The 25,305-nt window shown below is 46.9% G+C and overlaps 1 protein-coding gene across 1 annotated transcript in view; it reads right to left on the bottom strand.

Annotated features, from left to right (window-relative positions):
* The window catches only part of Vapb (VAMP associated protein B and C), a 38,482-nt gene extending 23,918 nt beyond the window's left edge, over positions 1 to 14,564 (bottom strand). The window contains exon 1 of the mRNA XM_021192501.1: positions 14,391 to 14,564. Coding sequence (XP_021048160.1) covers positions 14,391 to 14,448 — 58 coding nt within the window. The 5' untranslated portion in view covers positions 14,449 to 14,564. The remainder of the gene's footprint in view (positions 1 to 14,390) is intronic.
* Between the last annotated feature and the right edge of the window lie 10,741 nt (positions 14,565 to 25,305).

Below are 25,305 nucleotides of genomic sequence, written 5' to 3'. Positions count from 1 at the left end.
GCCAGGCAAGGACCCCAAGGCTGGAAGAGGAGGGCCAGGCAAGGACCCACGGCTGGGGTCTTTCCTTCTTATCCCCTGGAGTGTAGCTCTCCCTTTAACCTCACTACGTACATACGTATGTACGTACGTACGTACGTACCTACCTACCTTCCTTCCTTCCTTCCTTCCTTCCTTCCTTCCTTCCTTCCTTCCCTACAAGACCTATTCTGCATGTTTGCTTCTGTTTCCATGAACTGGCCCATCCATCATCCCACAGGTCTTGAATAACGTTTTACCAATAGCAAGAGGGTTAGATGAATGGCAAGCCAGTGTGAGGTTGTCTATGCTGCTGAGTGTGCTACTATCAGGAGCAAATACGAAGTCCTTTCATGTGTGTGTTGTTCTCATGAAAGGGTCTGTATCAAAAATGCTATCGTCAGAGATCTTCAGTTTTAAAGTTTCCTTTCTTCTAAAAACAAAGAAAGAACAAGCTTAGTGCACTTGCCTGTAATCAAAGGAGGCTAAGGGGGAAGGATGAAGAGCTTGAGATAGTCTGGGCTCCAAAGTGGGACACTATTAAGGATGAAGGAACATGATGGGAGATACCAGGAGATCAGACAGCATGTTCACAGAGCTCTTCAACAGCCAAGAACTCCCCAGTTGGTTTTCCTAAATCTACCTCTTATACTAGCTCAACATTAACTCAGTGCTTTGGAAACAGAACCTAAGCATTGCAGCCGCATTGCAGCTGGGCAGTGATAGCTGGCACACATCTTTAACTGCAGCAGAGACAGAGGCAGGCAGATCTCTGAGCTCCTGGCCAGCATGGTCTACAGAGTGAGTTCCAGGATAGCCAGGGCTACACAAAACCCAGTTTCAAACAACAACAGCAAGAAAACAAAACAAAGGAAGGAAGAGAAATGAGAACCACAGGTCTCACCTAGACACACGTGTTCACAGAGGCCCAGGTTCCAATCCACAGTCCCAAACACCGCCCACCTCCTTTGTTTTCACTAAGCTTCAGTAGTGAGAGTTTCTGCCCACAGCCCAACTCCACATCTGTTCATTATACTAAATCCATAACGTGTGTGGAGTTTGATGCTACACCCTACAACATCAGCACGTGTGCACACACACATCAGTGGTTTGTCCCTGGTCACCTGGGCTCCTGAAGGATGTCACTAAGAGAGAGCCACAGCCCCAGCAGTGTTTCCAATGCATGTGCCAACACTATGCTGCCTCTGTCCAGATGCCAGACCCCATGCTGGTTGGTGCCACACAACTCCCCTGAGGAAGTGCTTAGTGCCCGCGAGGAGGTGACAGGCAGGCTCCCTAACAGCAGGGATGCTGGGTGTTAGGAGATGTACAGAGTGGGGAACAGAGGGTCCAGGTAAACAGGACCAAACAGGGAGAAACCTGCCTGAGCCACTGTGCCCTGCAGGGACAGGTATGGGGTCTTGCAAGAATCATGAAGACCAAACCCAGGAGATGCATGCCAAGAATGACTAGGGTAAGGAGGGTGAACTGTGTTATCCTCTACAAAATTCATCTAGCCCTGCAGAAGTGGAGACCAGAAGGCTCAAGCAGAGGTAACAGAATGTGCTAATGTCCTGAGGTTAGCTGACCGGAGCTGAGGTCAGTGTGAAGAGTGGAGCAGACCCTTAGCAGGACCAGACTATAGGACCTGCTGGGCTGGCGCCAGAGCATCCCCACAGGGCTCCATACTCACCAGAGCACTTTCCAGGGGGCACTGGTAGCCAGTGGGNCGGCAGTGCTGTCTCTCTGCCCAGTCTGTGGGGACATCCCCAAGGAACAACTCCTCGACTAGATGGGGTGCCATGCCAGGCTGCTGTTACATGTGATGTTGCAGGTGCAGCAGACTGAGTTCATGCATGCTGAAGCCCAGGGCCACCATGCTGTCACCTGGGACCCGGGGAGCTCAGCAGCTCCTACAGCNTCCCTGGCAGCCAGGCCTGGCCTGTGGGTGGCTGTTCTGTACATTCCTGGCCAGCCTGGANCTGGTTGAGGTGCCTGGCAATGTCAAGGAGGATGTGGTGGCTGTGGAAGACCATGCCCACNTTGTGCAGATGGTAGTCAGCCTCAGTGGCACCCTGGGTGACCCAGGAGGCCTGGCACAGATGAACTTTGCCCTTGATGGGTAGGCTCCTGGCAGGAGGGGTCCCTGTAGTAGAACTGGTAGGCATGGAAGAGATGGTTGGAGTAGAAGATATCGGAGCAGGTGGGGAATTCTGATCTTGGGCAGTTCTGAGTTCAAGGCCAGCCTGGTCTACAGACTGAGTTCTAAGACACACAGGGCTATGGAGAAAACCTGTGGCAAAAACAAAACACCAAACCCACCAAGGTATTGCAACCACGGTGTTTGAAACAGCACAGGCTGAAGTTCAATCCTATGGCTCTTATTTTGAAATAGTCATATAAAGAACCCTACATATAGATAAAATTGTTTCAAAGAAATTTTAAACCCAAAGTATTCTAAACTAATAAAGTACCCTCCCCAACATCCTTAGGAGACAGGAGGCTGCCAAGCCATGTCACACCCATTATTACAACAGAAGAATCAACTCCCAGAGCTGTCACTGACAGGGCCATCAAAGGGACCTAGGGCCAACTTCCTAGCTTCCTAGCTCCTTAAACCACCTGCCCCTAGGTTCTTCACAGGTGGTAGAACTGGAGTGCAGCCAGCACTCTCTTAGCTTTAAAGGCCTGCAATCAGACTCACAGCTACCTAGAAAACTCAGGATGTCAAGCAAGAGGGGCAGCCCAGGAAACAAAGGAGCGGAGACTTTAGACTAGAGAGAATTCCGTGTGCAACACATGTAGTACATCTGTCTAAAGGAATATGGCACAGCCATTTGAAAGAATGACCTGTAACTATTTGTCTCTCAACCGTGTCTGAGAAGCATGTAGGGGACACATGAATTATAGCTAGCTAATACAGAACACACAGGGAGGCCACACTGAACTCCTCTGGTAAGTAAGGAAAAGCAGAAGGTGAGGCTGGCAGCCAAGGAGTAAAGATACCCAAATCACTCAGTCTCACTCACCTCACTACAGAAAGGTTTGCATTACAGTTAGCGCCCACTAACATGTAGCTACATTACGTCTGGAACTTACTCAATTATCTGGCTAGTTCTATGTTTTCTACATAAAGAAAGCTCCTGTGGCCAAACCTGATGGCACACACCTTTAATCCCAACACTGGGGAAGCAGAGCCATGTTGATCTCTGTAAGTTTGAAGCCAGCCTGGGACACATAATGAAACCCAGTCTCAAAGAAAAGCTATGTAGTATGAGAAGTATGTGGTATACTTCTGCAAGAAGGCTCATGCCCAGAACATCCTGTGGATACAAAAGTATTGTCCTAATCCATTGGCTGTCCAAAACCAACAGATAGTCATTGTAATATAATTTATAAAAGTCAAAGTTCCTGCTTAGAACATGTTCAGCACAGCAGTGGTTTCAGTAATTCTAGGAGAACCTAACTTTCAACTTTGGCAGAAGTTGTTTTCTGTATAGGAGATAACCTCACTTACCCAATGATAGACATTGCTCAGATCAGTGTGGTGGGTCACTCCTGAAACTGCAGCACTTGGGAGGCTGAAGCAGGAGAATTGCTATGAGTTCTAAGCCAGCCTTACAAATCACACCCACACCACACACTCACAGAGAAAGAGAGAGAGAGAGAGAGAGAGAGAGAGAGAGAGAGAGAGAGAGAGAGATTGATTTGCTGTGATAGTCTAGATTTTCCTAAAGAGAGAGAGAGAGAGAGAGAGAGAGAGAGAGAGAGAGAGAGATTGATTGATTGATTGATTTGCTGTGATAGTCTAGATTTTCCTAAATAGAAACCTGGCTGCCTATCGCCGACACAACCCTTTACACTTCCTTAGGATATCCAGCAGGACAGACCCAATGCAAGCTGAATCTTATATATCCATCCCCCCCAAATCTTCAAAAGACAAATTTTCCTGTGCATATTCTTCACCCCATCAACTAACAAACACCTAGTAATTTTTCTCTACATAAAAGACCAAAATTCATGGCCACTGTGACCATATAGAGCAAGCCACTTCCCCTAAACACAGTCTGAGTGCACAGAGGGGCCAGCTGCGAGACACCCAGCCTAGGGGCTAGAATGATCCTAAGCAAGGGCCCCAACTTCTCTAGGTTACAGCTACTGCAATACAAATAATGGCTCATGGTAGTTTCAATCTCTCAGGCTACAGGAGTCCCCAAAGTTGCCCCTCTTTGCTACAGACAGCACAGACCATGGAGGATATGTCTGGTCTTCTGTGACTCTGCTCAACTGGCTTTCTCATTTCCAATGGAAAATGGGAAAAAGGGCAGCATGTAGCTGGTTGGTTAGGGTGGATTCTAGTCTGGTTTCTCTATTACTGAAGAACCTAAGTAGCCATTCCAGGGCCCTCCTCTGCTTTGGGAAGTATGCTCATTCTTCAAGGCTCTGCTCAAACATCTTCTATTTTAGAAAGGGTTATGGAATTCCTTCAGCAGGAGAAATTACTCCTTTCTATTGTGCTTTAACAAGCTGCTGACTTCCATATGTGTGTGCAGCCTGGCCCTATCTTCTAGGCTTCCCAGCCCACTATCCATTTCCTATCTCTCCAAGCACATCTCTTTACATATGTACTTGCCACACCCACCCAACCTGCCTGAGACCCACTCTCCCCATTCTGCCCCTCCTCGAGTCAGCTTCTATCACCTGATCGCCAGCAGGTTCTGAGGCTCCACCCTCAGGACAGTCAGAACCCAAGTACCTCTCCTCTTTTATCGCTGCTACTCTGGCCCATCGTACCTGTCTCTCTTGTCCTGAAGCCCAGATCATCACAGAGCTCCCACACCTAGTCCAAATCACCAGACAGAGCAGCCAGGCCATTTTAAAAATAAATCTCTCCAACTCTTCCTCGTACCCATCACAGCACAATCTCATCTCTCCAGCAGTCTCCTTGTCTGTGCCATTAAAAGCTCATCTTACCCCTCTGTCATTCAAGACACAAGGCTGCTGCTATTCCTTGACCTCAGGGACTCACAGCCACCTGCTCTGCATATGCCATTCCCGGTGTCTAAAATATCTTTCCCCAAACATCTCAGATTTATATAAGTTGTATATAGGTCAACCTTCCAGCTCAAATATTACCAACCTCAGTGAAGTGGCTTCCCCAATGCCCTAGTTAAAATGGAGTCCAGGGGTCAGGATACAGCTGAATGAAAGTGCATATGTCAAGCATGGACAAGGCCCCAAGTTCTATCCCCAGAACCACAAAATCTTTTAAATATTTTAAAATGTAAAAATAAAATAAAAATCTTTTTAAATTTTTAAAATAAAACACACAAATAAAAATAAGTAAAACAGCCGGGCATGGTGGCGCATGCCTTTAATCCCAGCACTCGGGAGGCAGAGGCAGGCGAATTTCTGAGTTCGAGGCCAGCCTGGTCTACAGAGTGAGTTCCAGGACAGCCAGAACAACACAGAGAAACCCTGTCTCGAAAAAACCAAAAAAAAAAAAAAAAAAAAAAAAAAAGTAAAACACATAAAAGATAAGAACAGAGCTATTGCCAAATCCTTTAATTCATGCCTGTCTTCACCCAGCATTCACCTCCAGCTGATACCAGAGTCCAATTTTCCTCACTGGAAGATGAGCTCCATAAAAAAAAAAAAGAAAAAAAAAATTCCCCATGGTCTCCTCCAGAGGAGCAGAGGCATGCTGTGGGCAGTAGGAACTGGCAAACTAATGGTCCAGGCTCTGGGTTGGACTCTCAGGCTAGAGAGATGGACACTACTGCCTCCCAAACAGAAGACTAGAGATAGAGCAACTGGTCCACTGGAATGGAGGAACCCATCCATAACTAAGACTGTGACTGAGCATGTGACTGAGACCAGCATGGTCTATCTCTAAAATTCAAGTGTGACACAAGCCTGAGTCTTGAGGTCTATCATAAGCTCTTCAAACTAACTTACATTATTCTCCCAACACAGTTGAGGTGTGATACAAGCTTGAAGGAGCCAACAAATGGTTTTCAATAGAGAATTCCCAAGGTCGAGTTTCAATTAAGAAGGATTTTCTGAGCCAGGCCTGGTGGCACAGGCCTGTAATACTGGCCAACCTAGGAGGCTGAGGTAGGAGCAGAAAAAGCTCCAGGCCTGCCTAGGTGTCTTAGACACACCTCCCTCAAAATATAACGTTCCCTTCCGTCACAAAGGAAGGCTGAGGATGGAGCTCCACAGTAGGATGACTGACATTCACGGGATCCTGTCAGTCCCCAGCACTAAAGAAATGAGTTGGTCAACTGTATACACAACAGTTCAAAGTATGGTAGAAGCAGGAAGACTGAGAACACAGTACTACATTCTGATGGGTGTGTGCAGTGAACAGGCTGGTACCTTAATGATTTAAATGGTGTCACAGGTGTGAGAATGGGGGAAAAGGGAATCGAGGATGTCTGCCTAACTGGACGTGAGAATATTCCCAAGACACAGGATCAGATTCAGAGGTAAGAATCACCAAGGAAGGTGGGGTGGGCTGAGTCTACAGTTTCCAGGACAACCAGGTTGGCAGGAGCTCAACACAGCCAAAAGAGCCAAAGAACCTCCTGGAGCTACGGAGTAGTTAGGGCACTGTGTTGAAACACAGTTGAAAGGACAGGATAAGAGAAGCCTAAGGACAGAATCCTAATGGATGGAAACAGAAACAAAGAGAGGCCAGCAAGTCTCCAGGAGAGCCGAGGACAAGTCAGGCAGGGGCCACCGAAAGAAACCTGGTAGTGGATAGAGCCCACAGAGGGGTAAAGAGAGGGGTGCAGAGGCAAAGAGAAGCTATGAAGTAATGTGTCAAACTCACTGTATCCTCAGCTGTTAGCCAAGTGAGGATGGAGGGAGAAGGGCTTTCTTCGGGGAAGGGCACCACAGGTACATCTGGAACAAGGATAGAGGAGACAGGAGACAAGAGAGAAGCCTGGGGAAGAATCAGGGAGCAAGAAGCCCTGGGCTGAACACACTGTGCCCAGTAGTTTGGCTACACAAGGCTTGGGGAGGAAAGAGACAGGTCCCAACTAACAAAGTACACCAAGGACAACACACAGGGTCAAGTGTAAAACCTCATACTGGAGCAATGAAGAAGAGAGGGCAAGAGTAAGAGAGACAGAGAGCGACAGCGCCTCAGAACTAGGCAGGAGAGCAGGGAAGATGGTCTGTGTAAAAGTCCCATGGCCAAGGTGAGCACAGACTGGAAGGGAAATGACACTGAAGTGAAGTGACAGCCATACTTCATCTGTTAAAGGATACAATCTTTACTCTACTGGCCACTGGGCAACATTAACAAACTTAAGCACAATATGATCAAATTTGCATTTCTGGAAATTGTACCAATGTGGAGAAAGACAGGCCTCAGACTGGAAGATCTTAAGAGGCTGTTAGTCAGACAGAGCAAAGCAAACCTACCACAGAGGGAACAGGGTAGAGGTGGCCACGACAGTCATGGCCTGTCTAGGCTGCTCAGCACAGATGTGAGTGCCTCTCAATGAGCTGGCGGGAAGAGATGAGGGCAAGGAGAATGTGGTACTGAGGGCCCGGATGCTACAAAAGGATGGATGTCCAAGTACCACAACTGTGAATAAATTATCATCCCACGTGTGGCACAATAGGGTGCACCTCAAGTTACCCGGAACTCACCACCAGCTTCATGTCGTCATTCTGGGCACGCCAAGTACAGAACCTTAAGCTGCCCTCTACCCACAGGAGGGGTGCCACTAGTCACCAGGTAACTCACCCTGCCCTGCTGCCCTGCTGAGGACTCACACAGGAAGGCTCAGGGATCAGCTGGGAAAGGCTGTGCTGCATCTTAGACAGTGCCTTCTGGGCGATTCACACTCTGTCAGTCTCTGTAAGCTGAGGAAACCTCTATCACTCATGAGCTCTGCTGACACCCAACACCCAAGAGGTAGTTGGAACCACAACCTGCTCTTGTCCAGGGTCTCTGGGGAGGTAGTTATAAATGCCACAGACCCTGACAGGACAAACTGATCCTCCCAAGAAGGATGGGTGCACATGCTGCAGTCACTAGCCTCTACAGGGTCAAAAGATGACCTAACATTAGGAAATTACACATGAAGGAGTGACAGGTCCCTAGCCACTGTGCTGGAGTCACATCTAAACTCTGAAAGGGGTCCTTGCTCTTAGTGAAAACACAGAAAGGATGGATTTGTGCCTGCCATGCTCCCGCAAGTACTCAGAGGGCACAGGCTTCATTAAGTTGACCCAAGCGATCTTCCTTGAATAGACTATTCAAGGCTACCCAGTGCAGGAGAGCATGCGAGTCTTGTACATAAAAATTTTAAATGTCAGGGCTGGGGAGGAGGCTCAGCAGCTAAGAGCACTGTCCATTCTTCCATGGTAAGACCTTCAAAATAAAAGAAATTATCCTGATGGCCATTCCTTCATAGCTGCAAACCTTCCATCTCATCTACAGAGAATGAAGCTGTGTGAACCTGCACTAAGGAGCTATCGGTAGAGTGGGTGGGAGAAACATGTACTAAATATCCTTTTAGACAACCAATTTTAAACAGTGAATATGTATTTTTAATATTATATATAAATAATGAAAAATTTCTTATGAGACTATATACTTTAACAGCAGTGACTCCAGACACCCCATGCATGGGAGGAACGCCGACATACCCATGAGGGCCTGTTTCCAGTTAACAACAGCTTCCGTTTAAAGGATGCATTTAGCATTTTTAAAAATGAGAATTCCTCCCAGCACTCAGGAGGCAGAGGCAGGCGGATTTCTGAGTTCGAGGCCAGCCTAGTCTACAAAGTGAGTTCCAGGACAGCCAGGGCTACACAGAAAAACCCTGTCTCGAAAAACCTAAAAAAAAAAAAGAAAAGAAAAAAGAGAATTCCAGGAGGTATTTTATTACCACACCATTACTTTTTAAGATAATCCTGGAATGACCATCAAGTTCAGTGAGCAAGGCTCTCTAAGCCACTTTTGTTTCTGAGGCAGAGCTGCCCAGGTCCCCTGGTAAAGGCTTCAAAGAACCAGTGAACAAGGCCAAAGCTCTCTGGGTGTGATGTGCTGACCGTGCGTGGGCCTAGAAGGCCCTGAAATGACAGAAAACGAGACACACCAGCACCATAATGCACCCTTGTTTTAGTACAATTCAAGGCTCTTATTTTATGAAAGACTCCACGGCAAGCTCATCCTGACTAATGGAAGGCTCGTCTGTGTTCATCTTCTGTCATCTCGCAGACAGCAGTGCTCCTTCAAGGCCAGGTCAGCCTTCAGATGGCAAAGTTTTACCAAATAAAGAGACAGATGGAGCAGTGTGGGAGGAAGTTCTTCATCTTAAAACTCAAGTTTCTGGTTCTAACATTCTCTGGAACTTATTCCCTTGTCCCACCCCTCATTTCCAATTACTTAACCTAAGACTGCAGGCGCCAAAACACATCTTTGTGGAGGAAAGGGTAATAATAAAAAACGGCGTCAATGCTGCATAAGAGTTGGGCTCTTTAAGAAGCATCAGTTCAGACTAATTACTTCAATAAGTCAACGCAGGGATTAAAAGTTACCAGGGAAGCTGGGCGACGGTGGCGCATGCCTTTAATCCCAGCACTTGGGAGGCAGAGGCAGGCAGATTTCTGAGTTCGAGGCCAGTCTGGTCTACAAAGTGAGTTCCAGGACAGCCAGGGGTATACAGAGAAACCCTGTCTCGAAAAACAAAAACAAAACAAACAAACAAAAAAGTTACTAGGGAATTGCCAGGCTGCCCGACACGAGCCCTGACAGAGAACCAGCCTGCCTTCCAAGTACAAGGCCAAGGGCTGCACAAATGTTTTTAAGAAAAAGAAGATAAGAGAAAGTTACCTTCTAGTTCATTTTTCTCCGAGGGATAAGATTTCAGAAGTAAACAGTACTGTCAGGGAAGATTTAAGTTTGATGCGAGCCCAGTAAACTTAATGCCACTTGCTTTTGTGATGAGCAAGCTGGTTAATAATTAAATACATGAAGATGATCTATTCAGGATGGATTTAAACCACGGCCATAAAGAACCTTAAGCACGCTGCTGACATTTTGTTGTGCTGTAAAGCACTGTCTGCCAACAGGATCCTGAAATGTTAAGGAAACCGGAGCTCTGACCCACTGAGCGAGCGAGTGTGCGAGCAGTGGAAAGGTAATTCCTGCCAGTGAGGACTACAGCCTCTGGTTGGGAGACCACTTCTGGTTTCTTCCTACCAAGTTTGTATTATACCAACTCCATGACCTGAACCAACAAGTCTAAGACTCTTCTCTCCATACAAAAGACAGTGTCTACCCATAAGCTTGGGGTGCTCAAGTGAGTACCCCTACCTAGGTACTTAAGCTGCTTCTGACTTCTCAAATGTCACTGGCTTTGAACCAGCTTTGCCAGAACAAGGCAAGGAGGCCTTGAACCCACAACAGGTTGGTGTCTTAACCCAGAGAGGTGCTCAGCTATCATTCCTGGCTATGACTTCAATAGAACTTGGTGTGGGGGTGTTAAGTCCTGGACAATGACCTAAAGTATACAAGACATCACATACCACAGAGGAGATCTGACAGGAGAGAAAGGAAAGGCAAACCTTTGAGAGGCTAGAGGCAGACACAAGTCAGAGCTCCCAGGAGGATGTAAGCAGCAGTCAGACCCTAGAAGGCCTGGATGGAGAAAACAGAAGGGAACACTCCCTTCACATGCCTCTGAAGTCTTTCACTCTCTCAGGAAGTATGGCTCATGAAGACCAGGAGTCCAAGAAACCCGCCACTCTGTGTGCTCCCATTAGCAGTTCTCCTCTGGGTGTTTACTGCAGTGCAATGTGGCATGGTCCACAGAAATAAAAAAAGCACAGGAACCTGTAGGTTGTTTTTGTCTGTAATTGTATGTGCATGTGCATGTACATATGTGTGTGCATATATGTGCGCATATGTGTATATGTGTATTGCCTGTGTGTACTTGTGTGTGCATAGATAGCTGTGTATATACATGTCTGTGTACATGTGTGTGCACATGCAGTGTGTGTGTGTGTGTGTGTGTGTCTAGGGATTGAACCAAGAGCCCACTAGCACTTACCCATATCACACGTCAGCCGTTTTTGTGTTTGGTTTTATTTTATTTTTATGTTATCTCGAGATGCAGTCCAATCTGATCTTGAATTCATAATCCTCCTACCTTAGTTTCCAAACTACTGAGTTTACAGGCGTGTATCACCACCACGTCCAGACCATAACACATTTAAATTTAACACATCACACAAAATTCCCAAGATTATGACAAATACTAAATCCCACAGCATCATCTTCAACTGCAGTAAAAGACCCATGATTCCCTGGATGACAAGTACTTCGATTAGCTCCTAAGTGTAATTTATTCAGATGAACCTCAGAAATCAGAGACATTATTCTGGGTAACATGAAGGAGACCAGTTAAGTCTGAAGGTTCTTACCCTGAAATGAATTCCCTTAACATAATGAGCCAACTTGCTGGGTCTCTCATTCTATGTCTCGGCACTCAAACCAAGAAACTCAACAGCCCAGTTGGGCTTGGTGGCGCCAATCCCAGCACCAGGAAGCTATGGCAGGAAAAACCACTCACCCCATACCAGGCTGGAAGGCTTAGTGAGACTTCATCCGCAAGGCAAGGACTACACACTAATGTATGGCTGGCACCCACAAGACCCCATCAAGTCTCTACACAGCCCTGGATGATTCTTCCAGAGTGAGGACATTTGGACACCAAACCTTTGGACTATCTCCTTTGGACTATCCAACCAGTGATGTTGGCTGGAGAAGTGTCACCTTCTTAGCACTGCCACCAACCCAAAGGTAAGAGAGCAAATGGCAGGCAAGGTCACACATACTAAACTGGAAGAGATGGAACACTGGTGCCCCCTCCTTCAGAGACAGCAGTGTAGGGGGGCTTCAGGCATCAACCTGAGGAAGGTCAGTCAAGTAGGTATGTAGATCTCATGTACTGGCCAGTCTGGCCCTCTACTCCACCCCACACCTTCTCCCACAGCATTCTCAAGAAGCAAGTGCTCCTGCTTTTGGACCTCTGTGCACACTATTCTCCATGCCCGGATGGACACTCCTATCCACTTCCCCCTTGCTGTCACTGGAACTTTGTAACCAGATTCAGTGATACTCTGTCACGATCTGACCTCCCACGCCCTGGGAAGTTGTTTCCTAACACTCTCTAGTCTGGGTCACCTCATCTGCCCCCTTTTTCCCTGGATGCAAAGGACAGGTGGGTGTCAGAGAAGAGGAGGCGAGAGCAACCAACTGGATTTGAATTTTCCTGGGTTCTGAAACACAGAGGCAGATCAACGGGGTAAATGTGCCATGTCACAGGGAAGAGCTTCAGGCAACCCCAGTAAAGTCACTTTGGCTATGGTCTTCCTTTCCCAGTCTCCCCCTCCAGAGAAGCCACTGAGAACATCACAGAAAGTCAAAGATGTCCCTCAATAAAGTTAGATCCTGACAACCCCTTCCTAAGTTGAAACATGTTTATGTAAAAGTGCATTCGACCTACTTGACCTTTCTGAACATCGAAGCTGATGTCAACATGCTTCAGACTCACATCATCCTACAGGTGCACAGAGCCCTACAGCACAAAGCCCATTTGATAACAATATGCTATTCAAATATGTGCTGAGACAGTACTACCAGCACTGGGGAAGCAAAGTCAGGAGGGCCGTCTGCAGACTGAGGTCAGCCTGAACTGACCTCAGCACGTGAGAACCACATATCTCTAAAAGAGAACACCAGCGTGTGACAGCTCAGGAAGCAAGAGCACTGTTGTGTAAGACGGGAGACCTAAGTTTGATCCCTGGCACCCCCACGGTAGAAGGACAGCAATGATTCCTACAAGTTGTCTTCTGGGCACCACACACTTACTGTGGCACGCATACCACCATTCGAAATACATAAACGCAAAATGAATAAAAACACCCGCCAAAGAGCACATGAGCACCCCTGCCACAGAGATGGACGCTTTGCACACGTGACAGGGTGCAAACACACAAAATCCACGGAGCTACAGTTATAACCAGGTGGCGGTTCACTGCTGTGCAGTCATGCACGGGATCACGCAACACCGTAACCTGGAAAAGAATCAGCATTTGAAATTCCAAATAGTCGCTACCAAATGCACACCACTTTCTTGTCACTAATAAGTGGGATCCCGATAAGTGAAGGAACCTCTGGTGACAAGGGTCCACATTTAAGTCAATGCTTTTATTTAAAACTTTTTGTGTATGTGTCTGTGTGTTCACAGGTGTGCCAGGCTGCACCTGTCGGGGTCAGAGGACAACGTGCACAAGTCGGTTCTCTCCTTTGACCATGTGGGTCTCAGGGATTGAACTAAAGTCCTCAGCCTTGACAGCAAGTTCCTTTATCTGGTGAACCGTCTCTACAGCCCTGTGTGAGGCTGCCTACGGTTTTTGTTTTCAGGTTAACTGGACCGCCTTTGCTTCCTTGTAAGAGTCATCGCACACTCTGAACCTGGAAGGCAAGGTGAACAGCCGCAGATTTGAAGCATTTTCCAATAGTTTGTGGGTACAATGGCTAAGTATCTGAACGTCTGAAATGAGAACTCAAACAGATTCGACAACTAGGTAAGAGCTGTGATCCTACTTTACTTCCCAGCGGTGGAGAAACCGGTGACTCTCCGCCACCCAAAATCGTATGCACCCGCTGTGGGCTACACATAGGCAAAACACAGAGGATCACATCAGCCAACCTCAAGTACACCTCCATAGAGTCCAGTTTCCTCCTCTTCCTCCTGTGCTTACCACTGTATCCTGCCATCTTGCTTACTGGTTGTTGAACTTTATAGGCCTCCTGTGCCCAATCTCATGACTCAAACATGCAACGAACGAAGCAAGGAACAGGCCGGGCACGGGCCCTGTTGCCTCGTGGCCCTTAAAATTAGTGAATGGAAACACTCATGCGTACATGCACGCACACTTGTGTGTATGTACATGTGTATATGTACGCACATGTATGTATACACACTATCTATACCATGCGTATACCGTGCATATATATTTGTCTAAGTGCACCTTTTTAATCACCTGGTAATGCTTGCATGGATAAAGTGCACCTTTACACACAAATGTAAACAGAAAGTGTACTACACAGAAAGTGTGCACAGGCAGGCTTCGTGGGCTGTAGCTCCGGCAGCTCGCTGCCTCGGGGGAGCTGACGGAAGGGTACTCAGGCAAACCGTTTCCATGCACTGACTCCACATGCATGCCTTAAACGCCGGGTGCATGCGGGCCTCAGGCAGACAGTGTCCTGCCCTCAGGGCGCGTCCCTTCCGGCACCGGCCGCTGAGTGACAGCTCCCGGGCAGGCCGGCCGCTTACCTCGGAACTTGAGCTCGTGTTGTGGCTCGAGGCTCAGGACCTGTTCCACCTTCGCCATGGTCCTCCCCGTCGGGGGCGGCGGCGCGGGCGGGGGGCGGCGGCCTGGGCGGCGGGGCGCAGGGGCGGAGGGCGAGGCCGCGGTGCCGGGCGAGCTCACGGCACGCACGACGTACGCACGCACGCCCCGACGCACGCACGTACGCACGTACGTAGCAGCTGCCGGGCTCCGGCAGTGGCCAGCGGCTTCAGCGGCAAAAGAGAGACTGCGCATGCGCAGGGTTTTCTGGGCCACTGCGCAGGCACAGACCGGTCGGCAGAGGGCGGAGCTTCCGCGACAGGGGGCGTGGCCTATCGAGGCTTGGGAGGAGGGGCGGTCTCCTGTGAAACTGTTCTGTAAGCCCTGTGGGAAGAACTGTTGTTAAGTGCTTTACTTAATAATAATAATTAACAAGAATAAACTTCCACTTTCTTCCCGCACGTGTGGTGCCAGGCTCTACTGAGCCTGAATATAATAAAGTACTTATTATTCTTACAAACACAATGTTTACGGGTTAGTGATATGTGCCAGGCCTTGTGACAGTTCATAAATAACAATTATAAATATAATAAACTGGCAATTATTGTTTGCTTATTTCGTGCCACTCCGCTGAATGCTTTCAGTAACTGTCATAAATAAAAGCTATTCTGCATTCAGTGTTTACCAAACCGCAAAGCGCTGCACTGAACCATTTGCTGATAGCATTATTTGTTTATGCAAGAAATATTTAGAAATACAATAACCAGAAAACGACCCGCTTCACACCTTGCTAGGACCTCACTGAGAGAATAAATTAGTTACACACATAAATCACATGACTAAAAGTGACTGGGAGCCTAGCTCTGTCTGATACCCAAAATAAGCCCAGTATGTTCCCATTGGCACTCGACCAGTATTTCATTGTGTAACATATACTATGTAAAATAGACCTTAATAGCCTCTTCATCAAACATTCGTGCGTGGAGGAAACATGACTCTATATGGCAGGAATATCCATGTTGCTCATTCACTCCCCAGGTTCTATGCACCTGAACTTATTTTCATAATAAAAGTTCTCAAGGGGTAGTCTTTGTCTTTTAGCTTGTGCATCTAGTCCATTTATACTTATTATATTTGCTGGTGTACCTGGACTTACTTCTGCTGCTTTATGCTGCTTTTCCTGTTGGACGTACAGTCTCTTTTTGCCTCTCATTTCTTACTCTTCAGGATTGTTTTCCTCTCCGTCTGTTCTTTCCTTGTGTGTTCTGCTACTGCTGCTTCAGCGCTTATTTTAATTTTTTAACATGTGTACTGACTATGAAAGTCTAGCTTTTATGACATTCTTGTTCTGCTCTCTTGAGGTTTTAGGACTTCAGTTCATCATAGTCACCCACTGCTCAGTTATATGCCTTGTGCTTTTAAAGGAAACATGGGTTTCCCTCCATCTCTGCTCTGTGTTTTGCCACACTGTCTCTGTATTTGTTGTACTTTGAACTCTTTGAGCTTTCTAAATTTGTTGATTGAGTATCTTTCATCAAGCTCAAAGCTTTTCAATCAATATTTTTCTTACTTTTATTCTTTTCGTTGTTGTTTGCTTGTTTGCTTTGTTTTGTTTGTTTTTTGCTTTTTGTTTTTCAAGACGGTTTCTCTGTGTAGCCCTGGCTGTCCTGGAACTCACTTTGCAGACCAGGCTGGCCTCGAACTTAGAAATCTGCCTGCCTTTGCCTCCCAAGTGCTGGGACTAAAGGCATGCGCCACCACTGCCCGGCGTTTGTTTTGTTTTTGAGACAGGATAAGAATATTCCAGTCTGACCTTGAGGTCACTCTGTAGCTGAGGATAACCTTCATTCTCCTGCCTCCACCTCTCCAGTGAGGAATTTCAGGTGTTAGCTTTCATACCCAGTGCATGCAGAGCTGAAGTTGGTCCAAGGTTGCATGATAACCAAGCACTACCAGCTGAGCCTCTAATTACTTAGCCTCTAATTCTATTTTATCTTTGAAGTAGGGGCTCCCTATGTTGCACTGGCTAGCTGCAACTCACTATATAGAGACCAGGGTGGCCTCAGGTCACTTTATTGTTGTTGTTGTTGTAAATTACATCTAACATGGCATTTCCCATGTGCCATTTTCAAGACTGTGGCCCAATAACACCACTTTCTGGTTGCCTGCAACCAACTAACTCACCCATCCCAAGCGTTCATCTTGCAAAGCCCAAACTCCACATCTCTTAAACGATAATTTGTGTTTCTCTCCGAAGCCCCAGTCCTTGGCATTCATCATTCTGTTTTCTGTCTCTGAATTTGAGTGCTCTAGGCACCTGACAGATAGGACGAGGATGGGGTGGGGTGGAGGGGCAGCTAAGGGGATGTGTGAAGGAAAGGAACCCTCCCACCCTCCCTGGGACATAATTGGCTGACTAAAAGTCAAAGTGCCTCCGCACAACTGATGACCAGTGAAGGCAATGGCCCCTTCCAGAGAAGACTAAAGAAGGGAATTATTCTGAACCTAACGGAAGTGACCGTGGTGGAGCAATGCAGATGTAGCTCTCCCCAAATTCCATATTTCAATGAAGTAGCAACCCTATGGATTTTTTAAAATAATACTTTTCAAATACATATGTGAGGACATCAGGCAGGTGGGTTGCAGCAAAGTGAGTAGTTCTGCTATAGATACCGTCTGACGGCATTCTCAGCCCTTTGATTGGTAGAAGCCAGGTCTGTTCATATGTTCGTAAGGACTTAACCAGTGGTCACAGAGCTGTTAGGTCAGGTGCAAAAAAGGACAATAGATGGCTATAGGGCGGCATAAGATGGCCTTCGTTGATTGGCTCTGGATCACCAACCTTCCCACCTGTCCTCATTGCTGCGTGTCTGCCTAGTCAGTCTTGGGAGATACAGCTTCTATGCAAGAGCTCTGGTTCACAGGATGAGCCAAGGTATCCAGAGAGTTAAAGTGTGTTTCCCCGAACACACCTCAGACAAGGATTAAAAGAAAAAAAAACTAGCAAAGGTGAGTCCTGCCATAGAGGCACCCCTCTCACATCCCTTAATTGGAACAGTGCACCTCAGATGGCCCCTTAGGGCGTCACTGACGCAAAACACAATCCGAATAAGGCTTTTTACTTAGTTTCAAGCTCTATTAATCTCTAAACCTTGTAATAAATTGCTTCCTTTGAAGAATGCAACTTAAAGCCACCAGATCATACACACAGCCACCGTGAAGCCACCTAAGTGTTGCCAGACCTTGGGGGGGGGGGGCATGCCTGCCGGCATTCAAGGTCCTCCTGGTCTACAGAGCAAGTTCCGGGCCATCTAAGAGAACTCTCTTGAGAAGCACACACTGCCTTTTCCCTATGATTCTGTCTAAATGCTTAATAAACTTACTGACTTTGCCTTTAGTTTGGCTCATCTCGAGATTCTTTCCAGTGCCATTGTCAAGCATATGGCTTTACCTGAGCAGAGGTCTCTGAGGGGAAAGGAAGCTCTTCAGGCTGTTGGCAGCAGTGCTGGCCTGTGTCTCCCTGCCACCACTGCTGACAGCAGGAGGTCCCTCAGGGTTCATCCGTTGTGCAGCGTGTGTGACAATATCGCTTTCAAATGCCACCTCAGCCTCAGCCCCCTCACTCTTAACATCTGGAATTCCCGGTTGGCACTTTTATTTATGATGTTTTTGAAACTGTAGGTTGTTTTCCCGATAGCGACTTATAAAATGAGTCCCGACGTCATTAGCAGAATCTGGAAAGCAGGGCTAGGGTGTACTGAGGTGCCTCCTGTTGTTCAGCAGACTTCTATATGACCGTGCTAACGTTCCTGCACTCATATATAGGTACACTATTACAAGTATCAGCATAAGACATTTATTATTGGGGCTTGATAGAGTTAATAGGTGAGTGAGGGGTAGAGGGAGAAGGGAAGGGAACAGGTAAAATGTCCCAGTTTTTCATGCCAGCCTTCATGTCTCTTAAGATAGCACATTGTCATCACCGTCATTATTATCTATTGGACTTGGTCTTGCTATGTCCCTCAGTTGGCCTAGAACCCACTTCATAATCCAGGTTTGCATCAAATTCATGATCCACCTGCCTCAGCCTCATGAGGGCAGACATCATAGACTTAGACCACTACCCTCAGGTCCATACACTTGCTAGCTTGGTTTGTTTTTCTTTTCATTCATTCATTCATTCGTTTGTTTGTTTGTTTGTTTGTTACAGGAGGCTCTTGAATGCTAGGTAGTGTCATAGAGCATCCAGCTCAGGCCTCTGGATTCCACCCTGACCTCTTGCATAGCCCAGATCGCAGACAATTCTAGACCTTTCTATTGGTCGCTTGTTGTCCCTTCGTCTGCCGGCAACCCTCTCAGATAGTTTTTCATTTGTCACTTACTGCACGCCCACAAGCTCTGCTGTGTTCCTTTATCTATCTGCTTGGCCACATGGTTTGTAACAGACTTCATTCTCTCCTCCCCCTCCCCTAAGGTATGGCATAACCTAGTTTTAGTGTTGGCTTTCTAGTACTCAGCAATAACAGTACCCAGACCAGTTCCAGGTGAAAGGAAGGTCATACAGAACCTGAGCAAGCTGCCACAAGGGCCACTTTATAAACAGAACCACTGAGCAGGCAGGGGCACAAGGGAAGGATATTGTCCTCTGGGTGCCTCCTTCACTACTCCAGAACCACTGCTGCTGACTGTGCTCCTGTATTCTTGACAATGCACCTAGGTGTCTGCTTCATGAACTTGTGCTCCTAACTATGCACCTGTGCTCCTGTTCCTGCACCTGTGTTCTTGACTACGCACCTGTGCTCCTGTTAATGCACCTGTGTTCCTGACTACACACCTGTGCTCCTGTTCCTGCACCTGTGTTCCTGACTACACACCTGTGCTCCTAACTATGCACCTGTGTTCCTGACTACACACCTGTGCTCCTAACTATGCACCTGGGTTCCTGACTACACACCTGTGCTCCTAACTATGCACCTGGGTTCCTGACTACGCACCTGTGCTCCTACCCATACACATGTATCCCTGATTAGCTCTGCTCCTGTCCATAAATCTGTGCTTCTCTCACTGTGTCTTTGTGCTCCTGATCATCTCTCAGCCACACAAGTAGACAGCCACAAATACTCTTGTGATTCTGACAGATGGTAACGTCCAATTGACCTGTTACAAGCCTGTTAAATCATGGGTGTGATTTTCATCTAGTTTGAAAGGGTTGCCTTTCTATGGAACCCCTGTTTCTCTGGCTGTGATTTAAGCTGGAAGTACAAAAGCTGGCACCTGCCATTCACTCCCACAGTTGCCCCATGGCCTCAGAATAGCTGTCCCTCCCCAGGTCCTCCAGTCCTCTTTGCTCCAACACGACAGCAGCTGCAGGGCTCTCCACATCTGTGGCAGATGACTATGGCATGCAATTGGCAGTGATGTCGGTGCCCGGTGTTTCATAGGTAACTGGCTTCATAGGAGCCAGAATGACTCCCATTTGTAGTGTTAAGCTCTCTGCAGCACTTACTCCTACCACATCAATCAACGTCGGTCGAGCCAAGTAGACAGTAGATGTGTTTGGTTGGCTCTCATTAGCTGTGTGGACCCCTGTTGGTGTCCAGCTCAGCCAGGCCCTGTTCCTAAAGCCACACAGGAATCTGCGGATATCAAAAGGTGGAGCTCCAGGAGATACTGCCATCCCTAGGGAAAGGGAGACCATGAAAGAGACAGGAGTCTGAGACCCTAAGTGAGAGCTCAGAGAAGCCTCATGGAGGTGGACAGAGTCCCAAGAAAGAAGTGTCGTCTGGCCAGGGCCATGTTGCTTGCTACGTGAATGCCCTGATGCACCACTCTTCATAGGAAGATGAGAACCAACACCCATTCATCCCCAATAGCACACAAAAGGCTAAAGAAATACTAAAGAAATGACTCTACTCTCTTCTTGCAAGTTCATCCAGTGACCCACATAGTTTAGAGGGTTTACTCATGGGAGCAGAGATGAGGGGTTACATGGATGGCTCAAGACTACCGCAGCATGAGTAACAACTTAAGAACGCTGTATCCCTGGAGCGACTTGTCCAGATTTTAGGCAGCCCCATTGAAGAGGCTCCTCTCATTCAGCAGGTTCTCAATGTCTGTAACCTTAGGTCCTTGTGAATCTTACAACTTTCTGACCTTCCTGCGGGTTGTAAGGTTTATGGGCTTTCTGAACCTTGTGTGTTTCCTGAATTCCACCAGACTTCTTCCTCCCCCCCCCCGCCCCCAGGTGGGACTGCTTCAGTGTAGAGGGGGAAACCCACACAATAGGTTACTTCTGGGATTATAAGAAACATCAGGAGAATGCGACACTATGCTGCTGGATAAAGGGCCATTGCTAAATTGACAGTGACAGACATGGGCAGCAAGTCTTCCCTGTGCCCTCATTCCTCATTCCTGCTGTGATGTCTTTCTTAAGTACCTGTCCTGGTGGAACATGTCAGGAGCCTTACCTGACAAGAAATGGCAGTTGCAAACCCACAGAGAGATACCAGTTCCCGTCTTCCACCCACTTGCCTTTCTTTAAACATGATAAACATTTTTTAAAAAAAATTTGAGAGCGTGTCTTGCTATATAACTTGGTTTGTGCTCTCCATTCCTCTGCCTCAGCCTCCTGAGTCCTGGAATTATAGGGGTGGAGCTGACATTGCAATTACTGACTGCCCTGTAGCTAAGCAGCCGAGAACCTCCCTCACAGCTTCAGCAACAGCCAGTTGTCTTCTTTCTCTTGCACTGGCAAAAGCCTGATGGTGACTCTCATTTGTGGGCTCTCGTTTGCTGCCGTCCATCACGCTGAGCAGGAATGTGAGGGGCTGGTCTCATCGTCTCCATGGTGAGGAGCCAGAGATGATTGCTGGCTCTCAGCTTGTGTGAGCGAAAGCTCCTGAACAGAAGCTGCATCTGCAGAGGCTGACAGGCTAATTAGAATCTCAGCAATGAGGGGAGATTGGAATGTTGCAGGTCCAAAGGCTACTTGCCTTATCTCAGGCTAGTTCTAGGCCTCTGGAACAGCCACCCCTTCTCTCTGTGTGTGAGTCAGAAATAACATCCTGTGACTCATAGGGAAAGACTGTTTAGAATCTAGTAACCAAACTGACTGCTAGTTTACATCAATCCAGGAGCTAAGAGAGTTTCAGATGGCATCATGAGCCTATAGAAAAATCTTCCCTCATCTCACTGTGCCTGCCTCTGACCCACCAATGTATTTTAACCTTGCTCTGATCTATACCTTTCTTTGGTCTGTAAAAAAACACTTCACGAAACTGCTTACATTCTGGGACATGGAATTTGGGGTAACGTACATCTGTGTGCCTAGGCCACGGCCACTCAGAATGGCTCTTTTAAATGAGAGTTCATTTAGCTTCCTTTGTGATGATAGTTGCTCTCTCCTTTCATTTGCTTTAGGCGTCCAGGCCACGGAATGGTTTGCCTATGTTAAGACTGGGTCCTACCTCACTTGGCCCATTAGGAGCTCCCTCAGGAATCCTCAGAGGTTTGCTTCCCAGGGGACGCCAGAGCCTGTCAAATTGCTAATACTAAGCACTGTGGACAACAACTGCAAGTTTGGTGGTTGTTTTGTTATTGTTGATTTTTAAAGTAATTTTTAGGTGTGTGTGTGTGTATGTGTGTGCGCACGTGCACACGCACGCGTGTGAGTATGGTTTTGTGCACATGAGTACAAGGATCCGCAGATGCCAGAGGTATCAAATCCCTTTGAAGTTGGAGTCTCACGTGGTTGTGAGCCCCTTGACGTGAGTGCTGGGAATTGAATTTGAGTTCTCGGCAAGAAAAGCGTGTGCTCTTAACTACTGAACTATCTTTGCAGCCCCTGGCGTCTTTTCTGAAGACAGTGGCAGGCCTAAGAAGTCTCTGTGTTTTGTTATTAGTCATCATCAGTGCTAGGCAGGTCTCCAGTGAGAAGGAGAAAGTGGGAGGAAAGGAAACACAAAAGGTACGGCTCAGAAGCAAAAAGCAGCAAAAGGGAGTTTAAGACTGAAGCCAGAGCTTGTGTCGAAACACATAAGGGGCTTGGAGGCGGGAGCTGACCTGAGATGGAGAGAAGTGAGAGAGCCCTCAAGATCCCACCCAGTCAAGGTCTGAAAAGGCTTTGGACTTTTAAATTGTGTTGAGAGAGTGGAAGACTATCAGGACTTTTGAAGCTGGCCTAGGGAAATTTTGCATTATGATGTGGCTAGGAGCCTATGGTGTCCAGGTAGTGGGATGTGATAGTTTGAATGATGGACAATGCCCCTCATAGACTCATAGGGTGGAATACTTGATCCATAGTCGGTAGAACTGTTTGGGGGAGGACTAGGGGGTGTGGTCTTAGAGGGTGGAGTCTTAGAAGTGGTGAATCACTGGGGGCAGGCTTTGAGGTTTCAGAAGACTCAGAACATTCTCCCCCCCCTTTCTCTCTCTCTCTCTCTCTCTCTCTCTCTCTCTGCCTCATGGTTGTGGATCAAGATGTAAGCTCTCAACTGTTCCTTCACTTCACTGTCATGGACTCTAACCCTCTGAACCTGTAAGCCAAACTAAACATCAAACAAATTAAGCCAAACTAGAACATATAAGTTGCCCTCCCCCTCTCCCCCCAGCCATGCTGTTTTATCACAGCAGTAGGAAAGTAACTCAGACAGTGTTCACACAGATGTGTGATCTTGCTCTGAGGTTTCGGTCCCATGTTCATTATACCATTCCATCCCTAAGACAGCAGAGGTTCTTGGGAGAGACAGCATGGCTCCTGGTCCAGGGAAGGAATACAGGAGACAAACCTTGAGATAACAGACAGGACCAGAGAGCAAGGAGGTCTTCAAAAGCTGAAACAGTGGAAACAAAGGCCATCTGAAGGCGATCCTAATGGCCAAAGCTTAGAGGGTCTGAGTAACAAAATCACATGACATAGCTACGGAGCTTAGCAGGAGCTGCAGAAAGAGATAGCCTTTTGCGGGCTTTAAGCCAGCCTGGCTACATAGAGGGCCTTGTGTCAGAAATTAAATATATGCAAATATATATATACATATATGTGAATATATGTATATGGAAATGTTGGTCAATGCCAAACCTGATGGGTTGAGTCTTACCCTTGACCTCTGACCCCATACCCTGGGACCTACATGATGGAAGGAGACAACTGAGTAGAGTAAGCTGCCTTCAATCTCTATCCTATCACCTCCACCCCACCCATCAATCAATCAATCAACAAATAATGATTCAAAAACAAAACAGAAGTGAAAAAGAAAATAGAGTTGTATCTGTAATTATACAAATAAATCAATGCCCAGACAGAACCTGGTTTCTCCACCTCAGGCCCTGTAGCTGAAAGTGGCCTTAGGAAAATGTTAGCAGTAGTAAGGATTCCCGAATCCAGAATCAAATGCAAAATGAATGCAAGGTGTGTTGTCATGGGACCTTACTACAGCCTTGGTTCTGAGCTCAGGACACCCACAGCTTGTTTAGCTCGTCACAAGCTAAGGCACTGATCACTGCTGCTAACATAACCTGAGACGTGGCACCTCAGGTTTGAGACTATGAAATGTTACAAGTTTCAATGCTTTTTACTGTATGCATAAAAAAAATTGTCTGCTCTTGTAGAAATAGAATGGTTTGATTAGGAAAAACAGTATTTAATATATTCTAATGTCACTCCTTAGCCTGTAAGTGTCAAATTAATATATGCTTGGATTGTATTATGCTAGAATGTTTGATTTTAAAAATTGCTATCACACACATACATGCGAATGTACGTATATAAGTATGGATGTATGTAGCCTGGCACACACCTTTAATCCCAGCACTTGGGAGGCAGAGGCAGGTGGATTTCTGAGTTCGAGGCCAGTCTGGTCTACAAAGTGAGTTCCAGGACAGCCAGGGTTATACAGAGAAACCCTGTCTCGAAAAAAAAAAGTATGTATGTATGTATGTATGTATGTATGTATGTATGTATGTATGTATGTCTGGTTTTGTGAGACAGTCTTATATAGCTCAGGCTGGCTTCAGACTGACTGTGTGGCTGAGGCTAGCCTTGCATTTCTGAGAATGTCACCTCAGCCTCTGAAATGCTGGGATTATAGGTATGGACCAACAAGTCCTAAAAAACAAACAAGTAAATAAATATAACGCTGTCTGACTTGCTGAGTTGTGTGTTATAAGAATTGTTGGCAGTTGAGATGGGTCAGCAGGCAAAGCATTTGTAGCCAAACCTAACTACCTGAGGTCATTCCATGGTGCCCACACCATAGAAGAGACAACTCACACATGTACATCCTCTGATTTCTGCATGCTACTGTGCACACAAATAAGTATGTGCACACATGTAAGAACATGTGCATACTCACACAAATGCTCGCACAGAGTAAATGGATGTAATAAAGAAATTTAAATTTTGTTAGGTGTGGTGGTCCACCCCTTTAATCCTAGTGCTGAGGAGGCAGGGGCAGGGCAGATCTCTGTGAGTTCAAGGCCAGCCTGGTCTACACAGTGAGTTCCAGGACAGCCAGAGTGAGACTCTGTAAGCCAGGTGTAACTGCTCATGTCTCTAGTGCCAGCATGAGGGAAGATGAAGCAGGAAGTTTGTCATGACTGTAATCAAGAGCCCCAGACCAGTCTGGGCTCCAGAGTGAGATCTTGTCTCCAAACAAATGGAACCACAGACATGGCTAAGTGGATTCTGACGTGAGATTAGGACAGGCTTCCCAATGGCTTCAGAAATGACCTTAGACAATCTCCTACCATCTGATACTCAGCAGTTATGTGAAGCAGTGTTCTCAGAATTGACAATTATAACATCAAAATATCAATCCACTCTGAGAAAAACAATCTGCAAACACTTGTCCACTCCATTCTTTTTAAAAAATATATAGTGTGTGTGAGTGTGTGTGTGTGTGT

The sequence above is a fragment of the Mus pahari genome, chromosome 3 (genome assembly GCF_900095145.1).
Source record: "Mus pahari chromosome 3, PAHARI_EIJ_v1.1, whole genome shotgun sequence".
Lineage (NCBI taxonomy): Eukaryota > Metazoa > Chordata > Mammalia > Rodentia > Muridae > Mus > Mus pahari.
The sequence above is the reverse complement of the archived record's forward strand: the minus strand, read 5'-3'. Positions and strand labels throughout refer to the sequence as shown.